We start from the raw sequence: 14,982 nt of genomic DNA, 5'->3' as shown, positions 1-14,982 counted from the left end.
ATGTAGACAGTCAGTCATGAATTGGCACAGTACAGTGATGACAAACTCACACTGACACTTCTGGCAATGACAGTGGACACTCGTGGTAGTTCTCCTCAGCGTTCAACTTCATTTCATTTGGAATAACTCTTATTACTCATCAATATCCTTTTTTTTCTCCACGATGTCAAAATACGATGACCCCCTAGTTTTGGGCTTGGATTCTGCAGTGAATGGACCAAACTGAGAGCCAGGTACCAGCGCTTATGTTATTATCAAAGTGTGCATTGTATCAAAATGTTGATAAACCCGGGAGGATAAACATGTACTCAGTAAGACATGGGACGGAGGGGTATCCCCCCTACATGTCCTAACCACACATTCTAGGCTAGTGTTACTTAATTCCTTCCTAGATGTCTGAAAAGAATTCCTGAGATTCCAGTAGAATGACTAACACAAAGAAGAGGGGGGTTATCTTGCTTCAGTGTAGAAGGAGGTAGAAATGCTTTAGAATGGACCTTTTCCGTGAAATATGCAAATTAGACAGGCGCATGTAAGCAACTCCCACTGGCTGGAAAGCACAGCCGTCCATAGTGGGTACTGTACGAGAGAGCTGCGCTGACCATAACCTGGCGCGTTGAAGGTCAATCTAAACTGTATTGCAGCCTTTGTCCGTTACGTCGGCAAGCTTTTCTCAAAACTGAGTGAAGCTTTCAGTGTCCTGAGGCTGGAAAGTATTAACAATTCCTCGTCTTTCAGTTTGGCACTCATGCCAAATTATGCTTATACAAAAGCAGCTTATAGAGTTGAACGCTGCTATAACAAACACGACGGGGTCCACGCTAAATGTTCAGTACAGCGGTCATTGGGTACAGCAAAATTAACGGCCGAATGTTTCGTTGCCATACTGAGTGGCGCCCTCTCTTGTCTAATTGAAGTGCACCCTTTTGTGATACTATGATTCGCTGCATATAGAGGGATCCCAATACAATGCTTTTAGCGTCGATCTGCGCACTTCCATGAGGCTGTATGTGTCAGCTTCAATTCTTAACGCGATCAGACGATTGAAAGTAAGGAGTTAAGACACAAAATACATAAAGGTATGTTCAATTCAGACTTTTCAGGCTGCAAAGTTTTGTGGAAGAGTCTTTCAGGATGACTGGACACGTGAAATCAAAAGAAAAAACAATCGCAATCGACCGCGAACTAATGTACCTGCGATGGCTATGTATCTTGTGCAGTGGGCGTGGTTTAAACTGAAGTGGCGTCACACTTACGAACCAGATACTGCATGTACTGTGTCAACTCTGCGGGCGCGCGCGACAAAGTTCAACACAGAGAGCCTCGGTTTCGATGCAGATATGCGCAGTCGGCACTAATGTGAAATCCATCTCTACGTTTGAAGTTTCCAGAAATGTATCTGTTAATTATTTTTGTTTTTTTATGAAATCTTGCGTTACAAAAGTCGTGAAGCTACCACTCAGGATCAATCTCTGATGCATGCTGTGGCAAATCTCAGTTGATTTGCAACTACATAATGTTCTGTAGGTTTTGTGCACAACATATTGGGAGCCAAGGATGATGTTCGGTACAGCCGAATGCTCAGAATAGCAGTGTTCGGCATAGTGGTGTTCTGTATAGCCGTATTCCGTATAGCGGTGTTCGGTATAGCGTCATAGATTTAAGCAACTTTGCCAACCAGTGGTAGTAATGCGCCTGCTTTATTTGCATATTTCACGGGAAAGGTCCATTGGTATTACTACTTGTAATGTGACATGTGGCATGTATAGCGGTGGTTAAATACTGAAACAAATGGAGCCTTTGAATTTTTCTGTCCTATGAAATGACAAGAAAGTTGCTCGATTATTTGTACAAGTTATGGGTAGAAAATAATGGTGGTATGACAAATGTTGTCACAAAAGTGGAAAATGACCCAATGTGTATGTCACTGTTACACTTGTCATAACAGTCACTTAACCCCTTGGTGTCAGGGTTTCCGGTACCAGACTCCTTGGGTTTATACACATAGCTGGGCTGCCCGAAATCGGACAAAAGAGCTTGGTAGTGCAACAAAAGACCGTACTCGGAACAAAAGACCCACTGCTGGGAATTATCATCATTTTTTAGCTGGCATTTATCGGAGGTAATCCGTCATTGTTTTGAAACAGTACACCACCTATTTGTGGAATTGCGCACCCACCCACCGCGGACAAAAGTGCGCCAGCGCCCCAGCGCTGAGCGATACAGTACCACTGCATGCTAAATCCAGATGCGTTTGAAAAGATACCACTGGCATTCACTGGGAACAAACGAAATTACGCAACACCTCACAATTCTGGGCTTTCTTTACTGGGCGGCAGGCCTGGCTGAAATACTCGGACGTCAATAGATGTTGTCTGTCAGATTAGAGTAGCCACCTGACAGTAATTCGTGTGGGTGTAAACGTCCAGTAAATGAAATTATGAATTTTTGAAGAATTTTGGAAAGGAAAATCTTGAAAATCGCCGGGCAACTCGTCCCACATATACAAACTCCACCCAGCAGGAAATGGTTAACGTGAAGAACAAAGGTTTCAAGACCATGAGAACTGCTATTTCAAAACCACACTGAAATCATCACCAACTGTAAATTTTGATCCTCCCACATTAGTGAATAAAGAGTTTCAAGACTTACGTTCAGTACACGCGGGTAAGTAGGGCATTCCTTGTTGGTCAGCCTCGCGGTCCCACTGGCCCGATGCCAGACAGACGTAAACATCGCGGGGGCGATTCCTGTTCAGAAAGATGTAGCCCTCGTTGCAGTGCACGGTACAGTAGTTGTCGTTCTCGCAGGCCAGGGCACCGTGAGGGGGCGGCTGAAGAGGGGGGCATTCCACACCTGGGAATCGAAAAGGCAAAACAAAACCCACAATCTGTATTGAGTATGTGCAATTATTTTTTTGCAAAATACAAGAGCATTCAAGTTATACACGCTTTCTGGCCTTCAACGTCAACGTCAGTTCGGCTTTTAAAATATACATGCACACATCAAGATCTGACGATTTTTCGTTTGAGATAAACGGCTTATTGCTTGCATGCAAACTAGAAGGGGACCAAAGAAAGAGATAACTTTCAGAAGGCAGTTTAAATTCTAAAAAATGAAGAAAACAAATGTCAGGAACTGTCGTAGGGTTTAATATTACTGCTTCTGGTGAATGAAAATGTGCAAAGGCTAATTCTATTGGACTTTGCAGGGGATATATGGCCAACTTTTGGAAAAATGAAGTGAGGTCAACGTTGGCAACTTCCCAATGTAATAAACCTTTTGCGAGTTAAATTTGAATAAAATCTGGTACACTGAGTTCTTTAAATTCACATGAACATAACAACTTGAATTCTCCATACAAAAATATTTCCAAATAGGTCACTTGGGAGACATTTTGTGGTAAATTTTTCAACATTAGGGAGAAATCGGTCATTAGGGAGACATTTCAATGTCTCCCTAGTGACCCAACTACCAGAAGGTGGAAAATTTTTACCGTCCAAACTTTGAGAGATGATAGATTAGGGTCTAAAAGGAAAACACGCAAAGTTTGGTTAAGATCGGATTAGGTAATATTGAATTATGGGACAGTAAAGTTTGTGCACGCTCCTATGGGAATGTCTCCCAAGTGACCCATTTGCGGTAATTATAGCCACTGTTGCTATACCTCGTGATTCGGGGCAAGCTTTTGCTTAGTTACATAAGAGACGCCTTGCAACAAGCACACTGTTCTCAATGGATAAGAAGGGCACAAAGGAACAAGTCCATTCCAGAGATGGTGGTCGCTATGCAAAAGCTTCCCCCGAATCACGTATAGCAACAGGGTCTTTAGTCTGGGGAATTCAAATTGGTATGTTAATGTGCAATCAGATAACTCAGCGTACCAGATTTTATGCAAATTTAACTCGCAAATGGCTTATTATTTGCCACTATGTCCCTAAGGTGAGGTACATGGACATCCATGTGAGGCCCTCTTCGACACCTTTAAAGAGAAAGCACTCACTTTGCACAATTTCGAAAACGACTACACAGATGTTGGTGTTGTCGCTTGTGTCGGTCGCTGTGTAGGTCACTTCCACACGGCCCCACTGGAGGATGGGCCCCACAGTGGGCGGATTCAACTGGACGCTGCGGATGCCGACATTGTCATCAAACATTGGCTCCTCCCACTTCAGGGTGACAGGGAGAGAGGAAGTTTCCACGACCGTGGCATTGGGGCAACTCAGTACCATCGGCGCTTCAAGATCTGGTTACCACGACGTCATCCCACCAAAAAAACACACACACAAAAAAAAACAGCGTTCAAAGTGTGCACGTGTATTTCTACTTTGGAAGCAGAAAGGCAGACCACAAAAATTTACCGATCTGACGAGACAGATTGCAGGAGATTCTGTGCAAAAATGCCAGTCCAAGTTTGCTGATTAATGTCGATAAATGTCATAACCCAAGTCCAACCTGAAATTGATCCGAGCTCCCCATATCTAACCCTGCCAGACCTGACAGAAATTAATGTCAACCCCCCTTCCCCAATAAAATACATGTATTTAGCTCAGACAAATCGCCCTATATTTCCGCACCAGAAAATATATGAACTACATGAATTCTGTTGAGGAAAATCATCCCGAAAACCAAAAATTCTATACAGTGCATCTTGCTTGCAGTCCTGGGTGGCATGTAGAATTTAACACCAGGTGAAAAAATCTTGCATCTTGGTCATGCGAGGCGCAGTGCCTCCACAGGAGTAAGGCATCATGTGAATGCCCAAACCATGTTTTGCTTTTTTTTCCCCAGTTTATTTCAATTTATTTCAGGTTTACACCAATATGGCTTGACCAAACCAACCTGACCGGACTTAAATGGTGGAAAAAACTGACATGACCCGATGCAAAGTCAGTTTTTGTCAAACTTTGCAAGGGTCGAGACATTGACAAGATGACAAATTCATGTAAGCGCAAGCGTTGGCACATCTCTGCTTCTAAAACAAAGTTTGGGGGTTTTTTTTGGTTGAACATCTCCTTGATATTGGGCCAAGGTTGGAGGTCAAAGGTCACATTTGTGAACTAGTCTCGCCCCTCAAGAACCCGCCACCTAAGAAAACCTTTGTGCTAAACCAAAACAGCGGCAATGTAAAAGCAGCCTTTCAAATATCTCAAAAAGCACCAAAAGGGGTGACCAAATGCAGCATTTCCTTTTTTAGTTTACAAAAAAAAGGAGTTCCTTTACGGACCCCCCACTACAAAGTGGGTAAGCTCTGCCACAGTTTAATTACCTTGCACAGTGACGAATGTTGTGCAGTACTGGCTGTTGCCGGCAGCATCTATAGCCGCAAAAGTGTACAAGAAATAACCAGGTCCCGTGTTTTGTTCGCCGTGTTCGGTGCTCCTGATCCTGGGGGCCACACCTTGATAGAGACAAACAGAAACGTGGAGACAGAGGATAGAGAGACGGGAGGGGCACCTTCATTGGAAATGTGGGTCAGGGAGCTTGTGGCCAGAAGCTGTGGTATAGGGCTGTAACACATATTTGAATATTACTTTCCGAATTTGAATATTCAAATGCAAAATTCATGAAAAGGAAGGGAGAATTTTCTTTTGTTTGGAATGAGAAGAATCGCACTATGGAGGCTTGTTTCCAGCAGATTCAAGTGAAAAGCAACGGCATATTTTCAAAAAGTACATTAGTCATAAAAAAATTCAAAAGGAACAGAAATTTTCAAAAGGGCAAGAAGTATTGTTCGTCTGCTAATTCTTCCTAAATGGTGAGACGTGACGTGAGAAGCTATTACAGTGATTATAATGTACAATTGTGCGTGTTACTGCGACTGATTTTGTATATGGTTTGTTCATCAACAATCCGTCGGTCAGTATGACCGAATATTCGGATATTCGATCGAATTGAAGGTCGAATATTCGAATACTGAATTATTCAAATTGACTCAGCCCTACTGCAGTAAGGTCCTGACTGAGTGATGCCTACGACAGCCATTCCATTCCCCCTCCCCCCGGCAAAATGTTTGGGGTTTTCAAAACGTAAAAAGTTTGTAAAAAGCCCCCACATTTAGCCACAAATGGTTAACCCTCGAAGAGCCACTGGGACCATCTCACTGCTGGGGAGGATTCTGCTCTCTTCCCCCCCTCAAGAATTTGGCTGTCCCAGTCCAAATCTTTCTAAAAACTTGACGTGCATGTGAGGACACTCGTTGTAAGTACAAATCTGGAATCATGACTCCAAGTGGCACTGTTTGTTGCCATGAATCATTTGACATTCAGGGCCGCAAGCGTTGTCAAAGGGTGGGGGGGGGTTGGGTTGGAAGGTTGCTCTTTTTTGGGGGAGGAGGGGAAGAGGGCCACATTCAAAACCTTATGAATACACTTCCCTGAATTCCAGGTACGACACTCGCCATTTTTTCGATCTTCTAAACAGGACTCACCGGAGTTGTCCGTGGCGCTGGGGTGATCTATGGTGAACGTCATGGTGGCTTCACCAGGAGGAAGGACGTAGGACTGAGACGGAGGGCAGGTTATTTCAGGAGGGGTGATGTCTGAAAGAAATTAAGCAGGACAAAACAGGCCTGCGGGTATTAACAAAAATTCCACAACAGCTTTTTTGAAAAAAAAAAAAATCATGAAACAGAGGCAATTCCAGCCTCCCCTACATTACGCCGCTTTTTTATTAAAATTTATCAAACTGAATCAAACCAACCATACAACACCCTTGGAGTGAGCAGTGTTCAAAAGTGGAGAGATAATTTGACTCACCACTCAGTGTAACAAGAAAAGGAAACAGATACTTTTTCCTGTAATTGTTGGGCCCCTCAAACCATAATCTGGAGAGCTAGCATGTTTTCCATTACTACGCAACTTACAGCATTATACAATAGCCTGTGTTTGAGTCAGACCTGAGTGTATTCCAGATGCAAGGGACATGAGATGACAAGACAGCGTCACTCACATTACGCAATTCTGCCAGGCCCATGTAAGCGTGAAAAAGTCACAGAAGTATCAAAATGAACAGCTGTGCTTATCAGAGTAAATTAGCACCTGGATTGCTTGATTGCACAAGGCAGAGGCATTGGAACCGTGAAGCAGTATTCTATTAGGAGTCCGTACATGTCTGTGGGTACATGTCCGGAATGTGAAACGGGCAATCGGTACCCATCCACCCCGACTTGAAGCATCTCCTCTCAGTAGCAATGAAGCGACAGTATGGATGAGAATCATTTCATTTCATTTGGGTGCTGGATTGAACACGACAGCGATTATACATCCCCCCCAAAAATGATTACATTCCGACCAAGTGTGCACGAAAACCCAGGATCGTCACTGCTGTTTCAAAGAACACCCTTTCTTGCCCCCCCAATGGACGGGACAGGATCCGCAAAATTTTCATCTTTCATGAACTCAGGGGGTGGGGGATCCTATCAGCGTCCCCCCCCCAAACTGACAAACATCCCTTTCCCTTACCAGTGCAGACGCTCCCAGAGATGTCGTCCGACCACTGGCTGTTGCTGAGACACGAGGTGGTCCCGCCGCCGACCAGGCCGTAGCCGGCAGCGCAGGAGATTTCACAGGTGGTTCCATAGCTGGTCGAACTGGCGGAGCACATTGCCGGTGAGAAGGTTCCATTGACTGGTGGTATCAGTGGGCTGCAGTACACAGCTACGGGAGAAACAAACATTAACGTGTTACCAAACACAAACGCTCAGCCATGCCGATGCCCAAACCCACCACTTGAATTTGTGATCACAAAAAATCCGTCGTTTCTCAATGACCTCAATCACTAACCAGGGTGTCCAAAATCAACAGGTTTCCAGAGGACATCAAGACCAACCCCAACACCAGGTCTGAAGTTGACGTGTGCTGTTTTTCTTGAATTGCCGAGTGAAAATAACCTTCTCTATACGGGCGTTTCACAATAGTGCGCCCCCAAGAGTTTGCAACGCATTGGCCAATCACAATGCGCGAAATTTGTTGACCCTTTCCAAACGCGCGTCGGGTCGACAAATTTCGCGCATTGTGATTGGCCAACGTGTTGCAAACTCTTGGGGGTGCACTATTGTGAAACGTCCGTATTGAACCTTGACATTTCACCCTATGGGATCCAAAATTAATAGGCCCTTGCAGGACCTCAAGCTCAGCCAACCCACATGTACCAGGTTTTGAAATATGCGGCTAAGCTGGGACCAAGGTCTCGGGAATGACTTTTTTAAAATGGTTGCAGAGATGTTTAAAAAGTGGGTCCCTGCAGTGTTTCAGTCCATACAATAGCTAGCGTACAGCTTCAGTAGTTGAGTGGTACAGATGACTACATCAGTGAACAGGAGGTTGGAGGTTTGAAAAAATAGTCAATCAAGTCTTTCTTCATTTCTTGGAAAGCTTGAGCATACCCGATTCAGAAACATCCCTTTTTTCATGTCATGACAAGACGGTACCTTCCATCAAACCTGGAAAATTTCTCACACTCGAGTCTGCCCCTTTTGTACCTGCGCACAGTGGCATAGTGGCATTCCACACTCCCTCCTGTGTGCACGCGAGATATTTCGAACCGATGAGTAAGTAGCCGTCGTTGCAGTCAAATATGGCGACGGAGCCTGACTGGTCCCCGCAGGTCTGCGACACGATGCTGCCGTGGGATGGCGGTAACAAAGGGTCGCACTGCATCCCTGTATGTATCGGGGGGGGGAGCATGTGGAATGAGTCATACAAATATCAAAGGCCAAGAGACTATTATAAACTCTTAATATGGGTGATTCAAAATGGTGCGCCACCAAGAGTGTGCAAGGCGTTGGCCAGTCACGATGCACGAAATCTGTCAACCCAATGCGCGTTTGCAGAGGGTCGACAAATATTGCGCGTTGTGATTGGCCAACACGTTGCAAACTCTTGGAGTTGCACTTTTGTGAATTGCCCGTATTTGACTGTAAATATCCGGCTGCATTGTGTATTGGGATACAGGAAAGTATAAGCAAAGAAAGAAAAACACAAAATCAATGAAAGAACAGAAAGACCATCCCAATATTCAAAAAAAAGTATTAAAGAAAATTCAGATTAGGTATAAGAACCAATACTGAAAGAGTGAAAAGCAGACCCGTACTCCATGTGAGGACACATGAACGAGACAAACATTTTCAGTACAAAGGGGAATCATTCACATGAAATTATTGTACAAGACGTCACTGAGTACGAATACTGCGTGAGTTTAAGCCGACAGCAAATGTGAGAGCAGATGAGATTTTACAAAATAGTTCACCTAGGCTCGCTTCAGTTTGACCGCAACAATAAAAAGTAGCTGACTCGTGGTCAGACTACAGCTCACGCCGAAACTTGCCTATAACTGACAAGCACCTATCTCAAAGGATGTGATTGGAAGGAACTTACGTAACACGTTGATGGTCAGCAGGCAATTGGCCGTGTTGCCGGATGGGTCGCGAGCCATGAAGTAGCGCTCGTAGACGCCAAATGGCCAGACCTCACCCATGGCGTCGCCCTCCCCTCCTGTCACGTTCACCGTCCCCGAGTTGTCCTCCGCCGTCGGGGGACTGTAGGTGACCACGTGGCCGTTTGTGCAGGAGTCTGGGACCAGGTACAACTCGATGTGCGGGCACGGGGCGTTGAAGACCGGCGCTGCTATGTCTGCGATGAACATACAGACATGGACAACAATGAGAGCTTGAAAAAAAAACATGGTGGGGACTCGAACCCTGGACCACCACCAGCAGGGCCCAATTTCACATACCTACTCAACAGGGAACCAACCAATAGATATAAAGAATGCACAACATTTTGGTTGGTAACCTGCAATTGCTAGGCAGCAATTTCCTTTGCATAACAGACCCCTGTGTTTCATGGCTCTATGAAACTGCCCCTTTTCAGACTGAGCTACCGTTCACCCACCAAACTTTGGTCAGCTAGTTGGGCTGAATCTTTCATAGCAGCTTACTCTATAAATCTGCGACTGCTGGTGGATTTCTTCAGCTGATGATGGGCCAAACCCAGCACCAAGATTTGACATCAAATGTCAGGTGGTGCAGAGGGGATCAAGCTTGCAAAAACCTACATGGTATTTAGGGAGTACCAGCACTTTTGACAGTGAGATTGAGTCCGAGTGATTGTACAGATACACTGCCAAAATTGAAATATTTTTCAAGTCCCTTGGTAAATTTGTCTACATTCTTGCTCGACATTTGCGACACCTGTGCGACCAAACACTTCTTCTCAGTGGTGTCTGAGCCCTGTGAAAATATCACAAGGTGGCTGGGATGGGATTCGAACCCACAATCCACTGCTGCATTTATTTATTAAGGGAGAATCTTTTTATGCAATCTTGGCAACATCTTTTGCTTATACAATGAATAATTATGGACCTCAACATAAAGTTGTTTTGCCAATGATAGCTGCCTACAGTTTGCTCACCATGGGTTTTTTGCCATTGTGGCTGCCTACATTTTGCCAACCCATGGGGTGCTTTGCCATGGCATGGTGGTTGCTCATAGTTTGCCAACCATGTTTTTTTTGGGCCATGGTGGCTGCCTATGGTTTGCCACTAATGGGTTTTTGGCCGTGGTAGCTACCCATGGTTTGTCAACCTGCTGTTAACAAACAGTGCGGCCCGTGGTACTGCGAGAGGAAAGTGCACATATAAGTACGCCAGTTCCGGGCCCACTCACCTTGGCAAGCTTGCTGCTCTGGACTGGACCAGTTGCCCGAAGCCAAGCACAGAGTGGCCGAGACGCCGATCAGGGAAAAGCCTGGCATGCAGGAGTATCGGCACATGGTCCGGAACTGTGAGAGCCCGCTGGTGCAGCTCTCTGGGGCGATGATGCCAAAGGGAGGGGGCGTCAGCACTGGACAGCGCACATCTGCCAAAAACAAATACAGAGACTGGTGCAGACAAAACCCTAGCTCCTGTCCTTCCTTGTGATGACTACAATGTGAATAAACGGGTAAAGCCTGGACCCAGCCAACTCAGCCAGGTTTCAGGCAAATTTCAGCTTCATTGGTATGCCTGCACTGCTTCAAACAAGCACATGTATGGCCAGAGAATGAGTACCAGTGACGTTTCCTCTCCCTCCCAGTCAAGAGGCTACAGGCACCCTTTTAAGTGCTTTCAGAGTCTAAAACAAAAAACCCTTTACCCTCGCACTGGATGTTTTCACCGGTCCACGTCCCCTGTTCCGTGCACCGCCTCTGCCCATTGCCGCTGCCGGGGACCGGCTGTTTGCCTTCTGTGCACACCGTCTGGCACCGTGACCCGTAGGGAAGGGACTGCGCCTTGGCATCGCAACCGACCACGTACATATCATCCTCGGGGAAATCAAACATCTGGCACATCACAGCTGAAGGGAAACAGAGAACCAAGATGCAACAAGTACCTTCCCAAAATGGTGGCCTCGAGGTCTCACTTTTCACAGCCTTCTGATGGTGCCAAGTCTTTACTTTCTTATGATTTTTCTGTCTAAGTTTTATGAGCTTCATCCCCAGCGAACCACCTGCATCTCCGGAAGCAAAAACTTGGCGGTCGGAGAGAGTTCAAACGTGGCCCCCCCGGCTGGTGGACTGATTTCCCCTACAGTGCCATCGTCGAAAATGCACCCACCTTCGCAGACTGGCTGCTCCCCGGTCCAGCTTGCCGGGTCCCCTGCCCGCTGGCTCCACTCGCACGTCCGGGATGGGGAGCCCGAGAGCTGGTAGCCAACCAGACAGCTGAAGTTGCACTGGGCCCCGTAGTAGTTGTTGCACCGCTGCCCGAGATAGTCTGCGAATGGCGGGAACGGGTGCAACGGGCAGCGCACCACTGGGTAGCAGAAACGAGAAAATAAGTTTGATTGGTACAATCTTAAAAACAACTGAGCAATATGTACTTGATTCAATTCAATACTTTATTAAACCTGGCAACTACATGCAGTGGCAGCTCATGCGCTAAAAATAGTTACTAACGATATGATTAAGACAATTCAAACCGGTAATTTCATGCAAATGCAATTAGCTATAAGAAAGAATGAGCATTAAAATTGATATGACTTTTCATCTAGAGATATCCGATGTACTTAAAATCAGTGAATAAGTAAACAAGATATAAACGAAATGATACAAATGTAAAAATATAATTCAATGCACAATACAAAGATTGAGGACCATGGAAGCATATAACTGGACGTCTATGGCATGTACAATTAAACATTATTGAAAAATCAGATGGCCATAGGAATGAAAGAATGAAGCAAACAGTGTAACACGCTCTCAATTTCCTTTTTTCGTCTTTTTCAATCAATTACTCGCTTCACACTGCATCTGTTCACTGAATTAAATCTACAGAATCTGAGAGTTGGTCAGTTCCGGGTGTTACAGGTTTGGGGTGTCACAATCTGCTTTTTTTTGCTCCTTCTTGTGTTGTTTTTGTTGGGTTGCTTTCTGGGCGATGTTATTTCACACATCGTGACGCCAAAACACATGAAAAGGGTTGTATAATCAATGGGCTCTGACATCAATCAGCAAAGGGGCGTGACCGATACTGCCGTACGCACCACTTTTTGTTCAGGCCTTGGTGATTGCTGGAAAGAAAAACCTGTCACAAAATGTTTCTCTGAGTGAGAGTGACAGTTATTGGGTAACTTTGGCAGTCATGCACGTTAGTCGAGTCCACCGTCACAAAGTCTGGTCACAGTTATTCAAGCATCCTTCCTGAAGTCCAGTCACAAAGGGCAAGATGAATGATGTCAAAGGAATGCTTTGTCGTGGCCTAAACGGCTCAAGATTTCACTTAAGACGAGATGACTTCAATAGCCTAAGACTTGAGATGAGCTTACAAGGCCAAGCTCGACTGCAGCCAGTGCTGGAAGTGCAGCCACAAATATTTTTAGGCTATGTACGGTTTGACCAAGACAGAGGCTGCACTGGAAACCATGGCAAATGGTCAGACCAATATTCCAGAACTGAATTGTTTGGGGGGGCAGGTGGCTTCTTTAAGACTGGCAACGGACAAGGAAATGAGTGGCATATTTAATCAAAGAGCAAAGGCTAGTAGTAGCATGCTGCACGTCATGCCGCCATTGTTGTTGATCAGCTGGCTGCAACTTTGTAACTTTGGTCTACTGTTTGTGTTCGACATCAACATTACGCAGTGTTAGCAGATCTATCACCGGGTACGAGCTACTCGTGAATTAGTCTGGTTCCTTGAACAAATTGCCCTTCAGACTTGTGGCTGGGAATCAGTCTACTCACTAACATTCAGGCGGTGCAGAAATAGAGGGCGCTGCTTTGAAAATTTTGAGAAAAAAATGGGTACAAAAATTGAGTGCACATTCAAAATTAATGCATGCGCTGACCAGAGACTGACTTGGGGGGGGGCCTCAAGCTGTGTCTCAAACTGGCTGCGGCTGACAGAAGCACACCCACCAATTGGTTTGAGTAGGTATATGTGTAAACTTTGAGCCACAATGACTGGACATGGCTAGGCTTATACAGCTTCACAGTCTCCATTGCAAGGATACATCATAGTTACTCTTTTGAAAGTGCACAGCCTTAGTTTTGATGTTAAGAACAAAATGGCCTCATTAACCCTCCTTTGGTTTTACAGCACAAATGCCCACAGTCACTGGTGAGCATGTAGTTTCTATATGGAACTCAAACATGCACAGGTTCAGTGTGTACGTAGTAGATTGCCAGCATAAAATGACCCAGGGTCTTTTGTGCAGTCCTCTTCACTGCATTTGGTTTACTGCACAATTATGCACATGAAACAGTGAAGCACAGTTGTTGGGCAGCACAAAAGTGCAATCTGATATTCCTGTGAGGGACAGTTAGTGCAGTGCACAACACAGCTGTGCTTCTTTGAGGTGTTTACCAACTGACCCAAAGAGTGACTTCAGCATAGGAGGGTTAAAGTGAGTATAAACCAAATAGGTTGAACGGTCTACTTCCTAAAAGTAAATTGTGGCTTTCACATCAATTAATATACCATGCACATAAATTTGTGGAAATTTGCATTAAAAATTCCAGCCCATGTACGATGACATTTTCATTTGGTATAAATCTGGTTACCGGTGTTCACTTTTACCTGTTATGTTAACCACAAAGCGGCAAGTTCCTTGGTTCCCTGCCTGGTCGGAGGCCTGAATGACGATGGCGTGCAGGCCCTCGGGGAGAGTGACGCCCGGCTGCCGTGACGACGTGATGTTGAGTTGGTTGCCAGCGTTGTCCATGACGACAGGCTGGGTCCACCTGACAATGGCCTCGGCCTTTCCCCGGGGGGCCAACAGACTGAAATCTTGCGGGCAGGTGCCATTGAAATGCGGGGCCGCAATATCTGAAACAAAAGAGAACCAACAAAGTGATTTGTATACAATAAATGACTCTGATCTGAAAAGGCGCACCGAGGGAAGATCTGGAGAGGGGGTCCAACAGGGCCATCCGCCCAAGGAGCTGAAAAGGTTATGAAAAGTAATGAAAAAGGCTAACATTTTGGTCCATTTCATTTCTCTTCCTCCAAAATGTGTGTAGAATATCCTAAAATGGAACCTCACCCTTCAGACAGGTTGCATGAAAAAATTTACATTTTTGGCCCCCCCTCCTTCCCGCCTTAAAAAATTTTGCCCCTCCCCCAAAATCTGGTGCTGGATCACCCTCTGTAATACACCCTCTCAAAATAAAGTACGTCAAAGGGGGAGTTCCGCAACAACCTCGCACCTTGGCAGAAGGGTCCGTCGTCATTGTCACTCCACTCGCCGTTTGCCAGGCACCGGTGGGTGGCGATGCCGACCAGCTGGTACCCGTCGTCACAGGAGAAGGTGCAGGTATCGCCAAAGAAGTTCTCTTGAGACTGACAGGCGATGTCGGCATGCTCTGGCGGTACTAATGGTGGGCACGTCGTTCCTAGGAGGGCCATTGAAAATTGAAGTGTAATTTTCATTTCAAGTACAAGTACACCTCTTCTGTCTCTCAATCACGCTTGCATGTATATCTTACATTCAAATATTTGTTTTGC

General features: G+C 45.5%; 1 protein-coding gene across 1 annotated transcript in view; it reads right to left on the bottom strand.

Annotated features, from left to right (window-relative positions):
• Positions 1-14,982, bottom strand: part of LOC110980748 (uncharacterized) — a 73,158-nt gene that overhangs the window by 35,736 nt on the left and 22,440 nt on the right. Inside the window, exons 14-25 of the mRNA XM_087145806.1 lie at positions 14,685-14,870; positions 14,056-14,304; positions 11,596-11,793; positions 11,135-11,335; positions 10,667-10,858; positions 9,378-9,632; positions 8,483-8,662; positions 7,464-7,658; positions 6,431-6,541; positions 5,270-5,401; positions 4,004-4,246; positions 2,653-2,856 (exon numbers count right to left, since the gene is read on the bottom strand). Of these exons, the coding sequence (XP_087001932.1) occupies positions 2,653-2,856; positions 4,004-4,246; positions 5,270-5,401; positions 6,431-6,541; positions 7,464-7,658; positions 8,483-8,662; positions 9,378-9,632; positions 10,667-10,858; positions 11,135-11,335; positions 11,596-11,793; positions 14,056-14,304; positions 14,685-14,870 (2,346 nt within the window). The remainder of the gene's footprint in view (positions 1-2,652; positions 2,857-4,003; positions 4,247-5,269; positions 5,402-6,430; positions 6,542-7,463; positions 7,659-8,482; positions 8,663-9,377; positions 9,633-10,666; positions 10,859-11,134; positions 11,336-11,595; positions 11,794-14,055; positions 14,305-14,684; positions 14,871-14,982) is intronic.

This window comes from Acanthaster planci, linkage group LG14 (assembly GCF_054643075.1).
Source record: "Acanthaster planci isolate LZ-2023a linkage group LG14, COTS_SCS, whole genome shotgun sequence".
Classification (NCBI taxonomy): Eukaryota; Metazoa; Echinodermata; class Asteroidea; order Valvatida; family Acanthasteridae; genus Acanthaster; species Acanthaster planci.
Note: the sequence above shows the minus strand (reverse complement) of the source record. Positions and strands in the feature narration are given on the sequence as shown.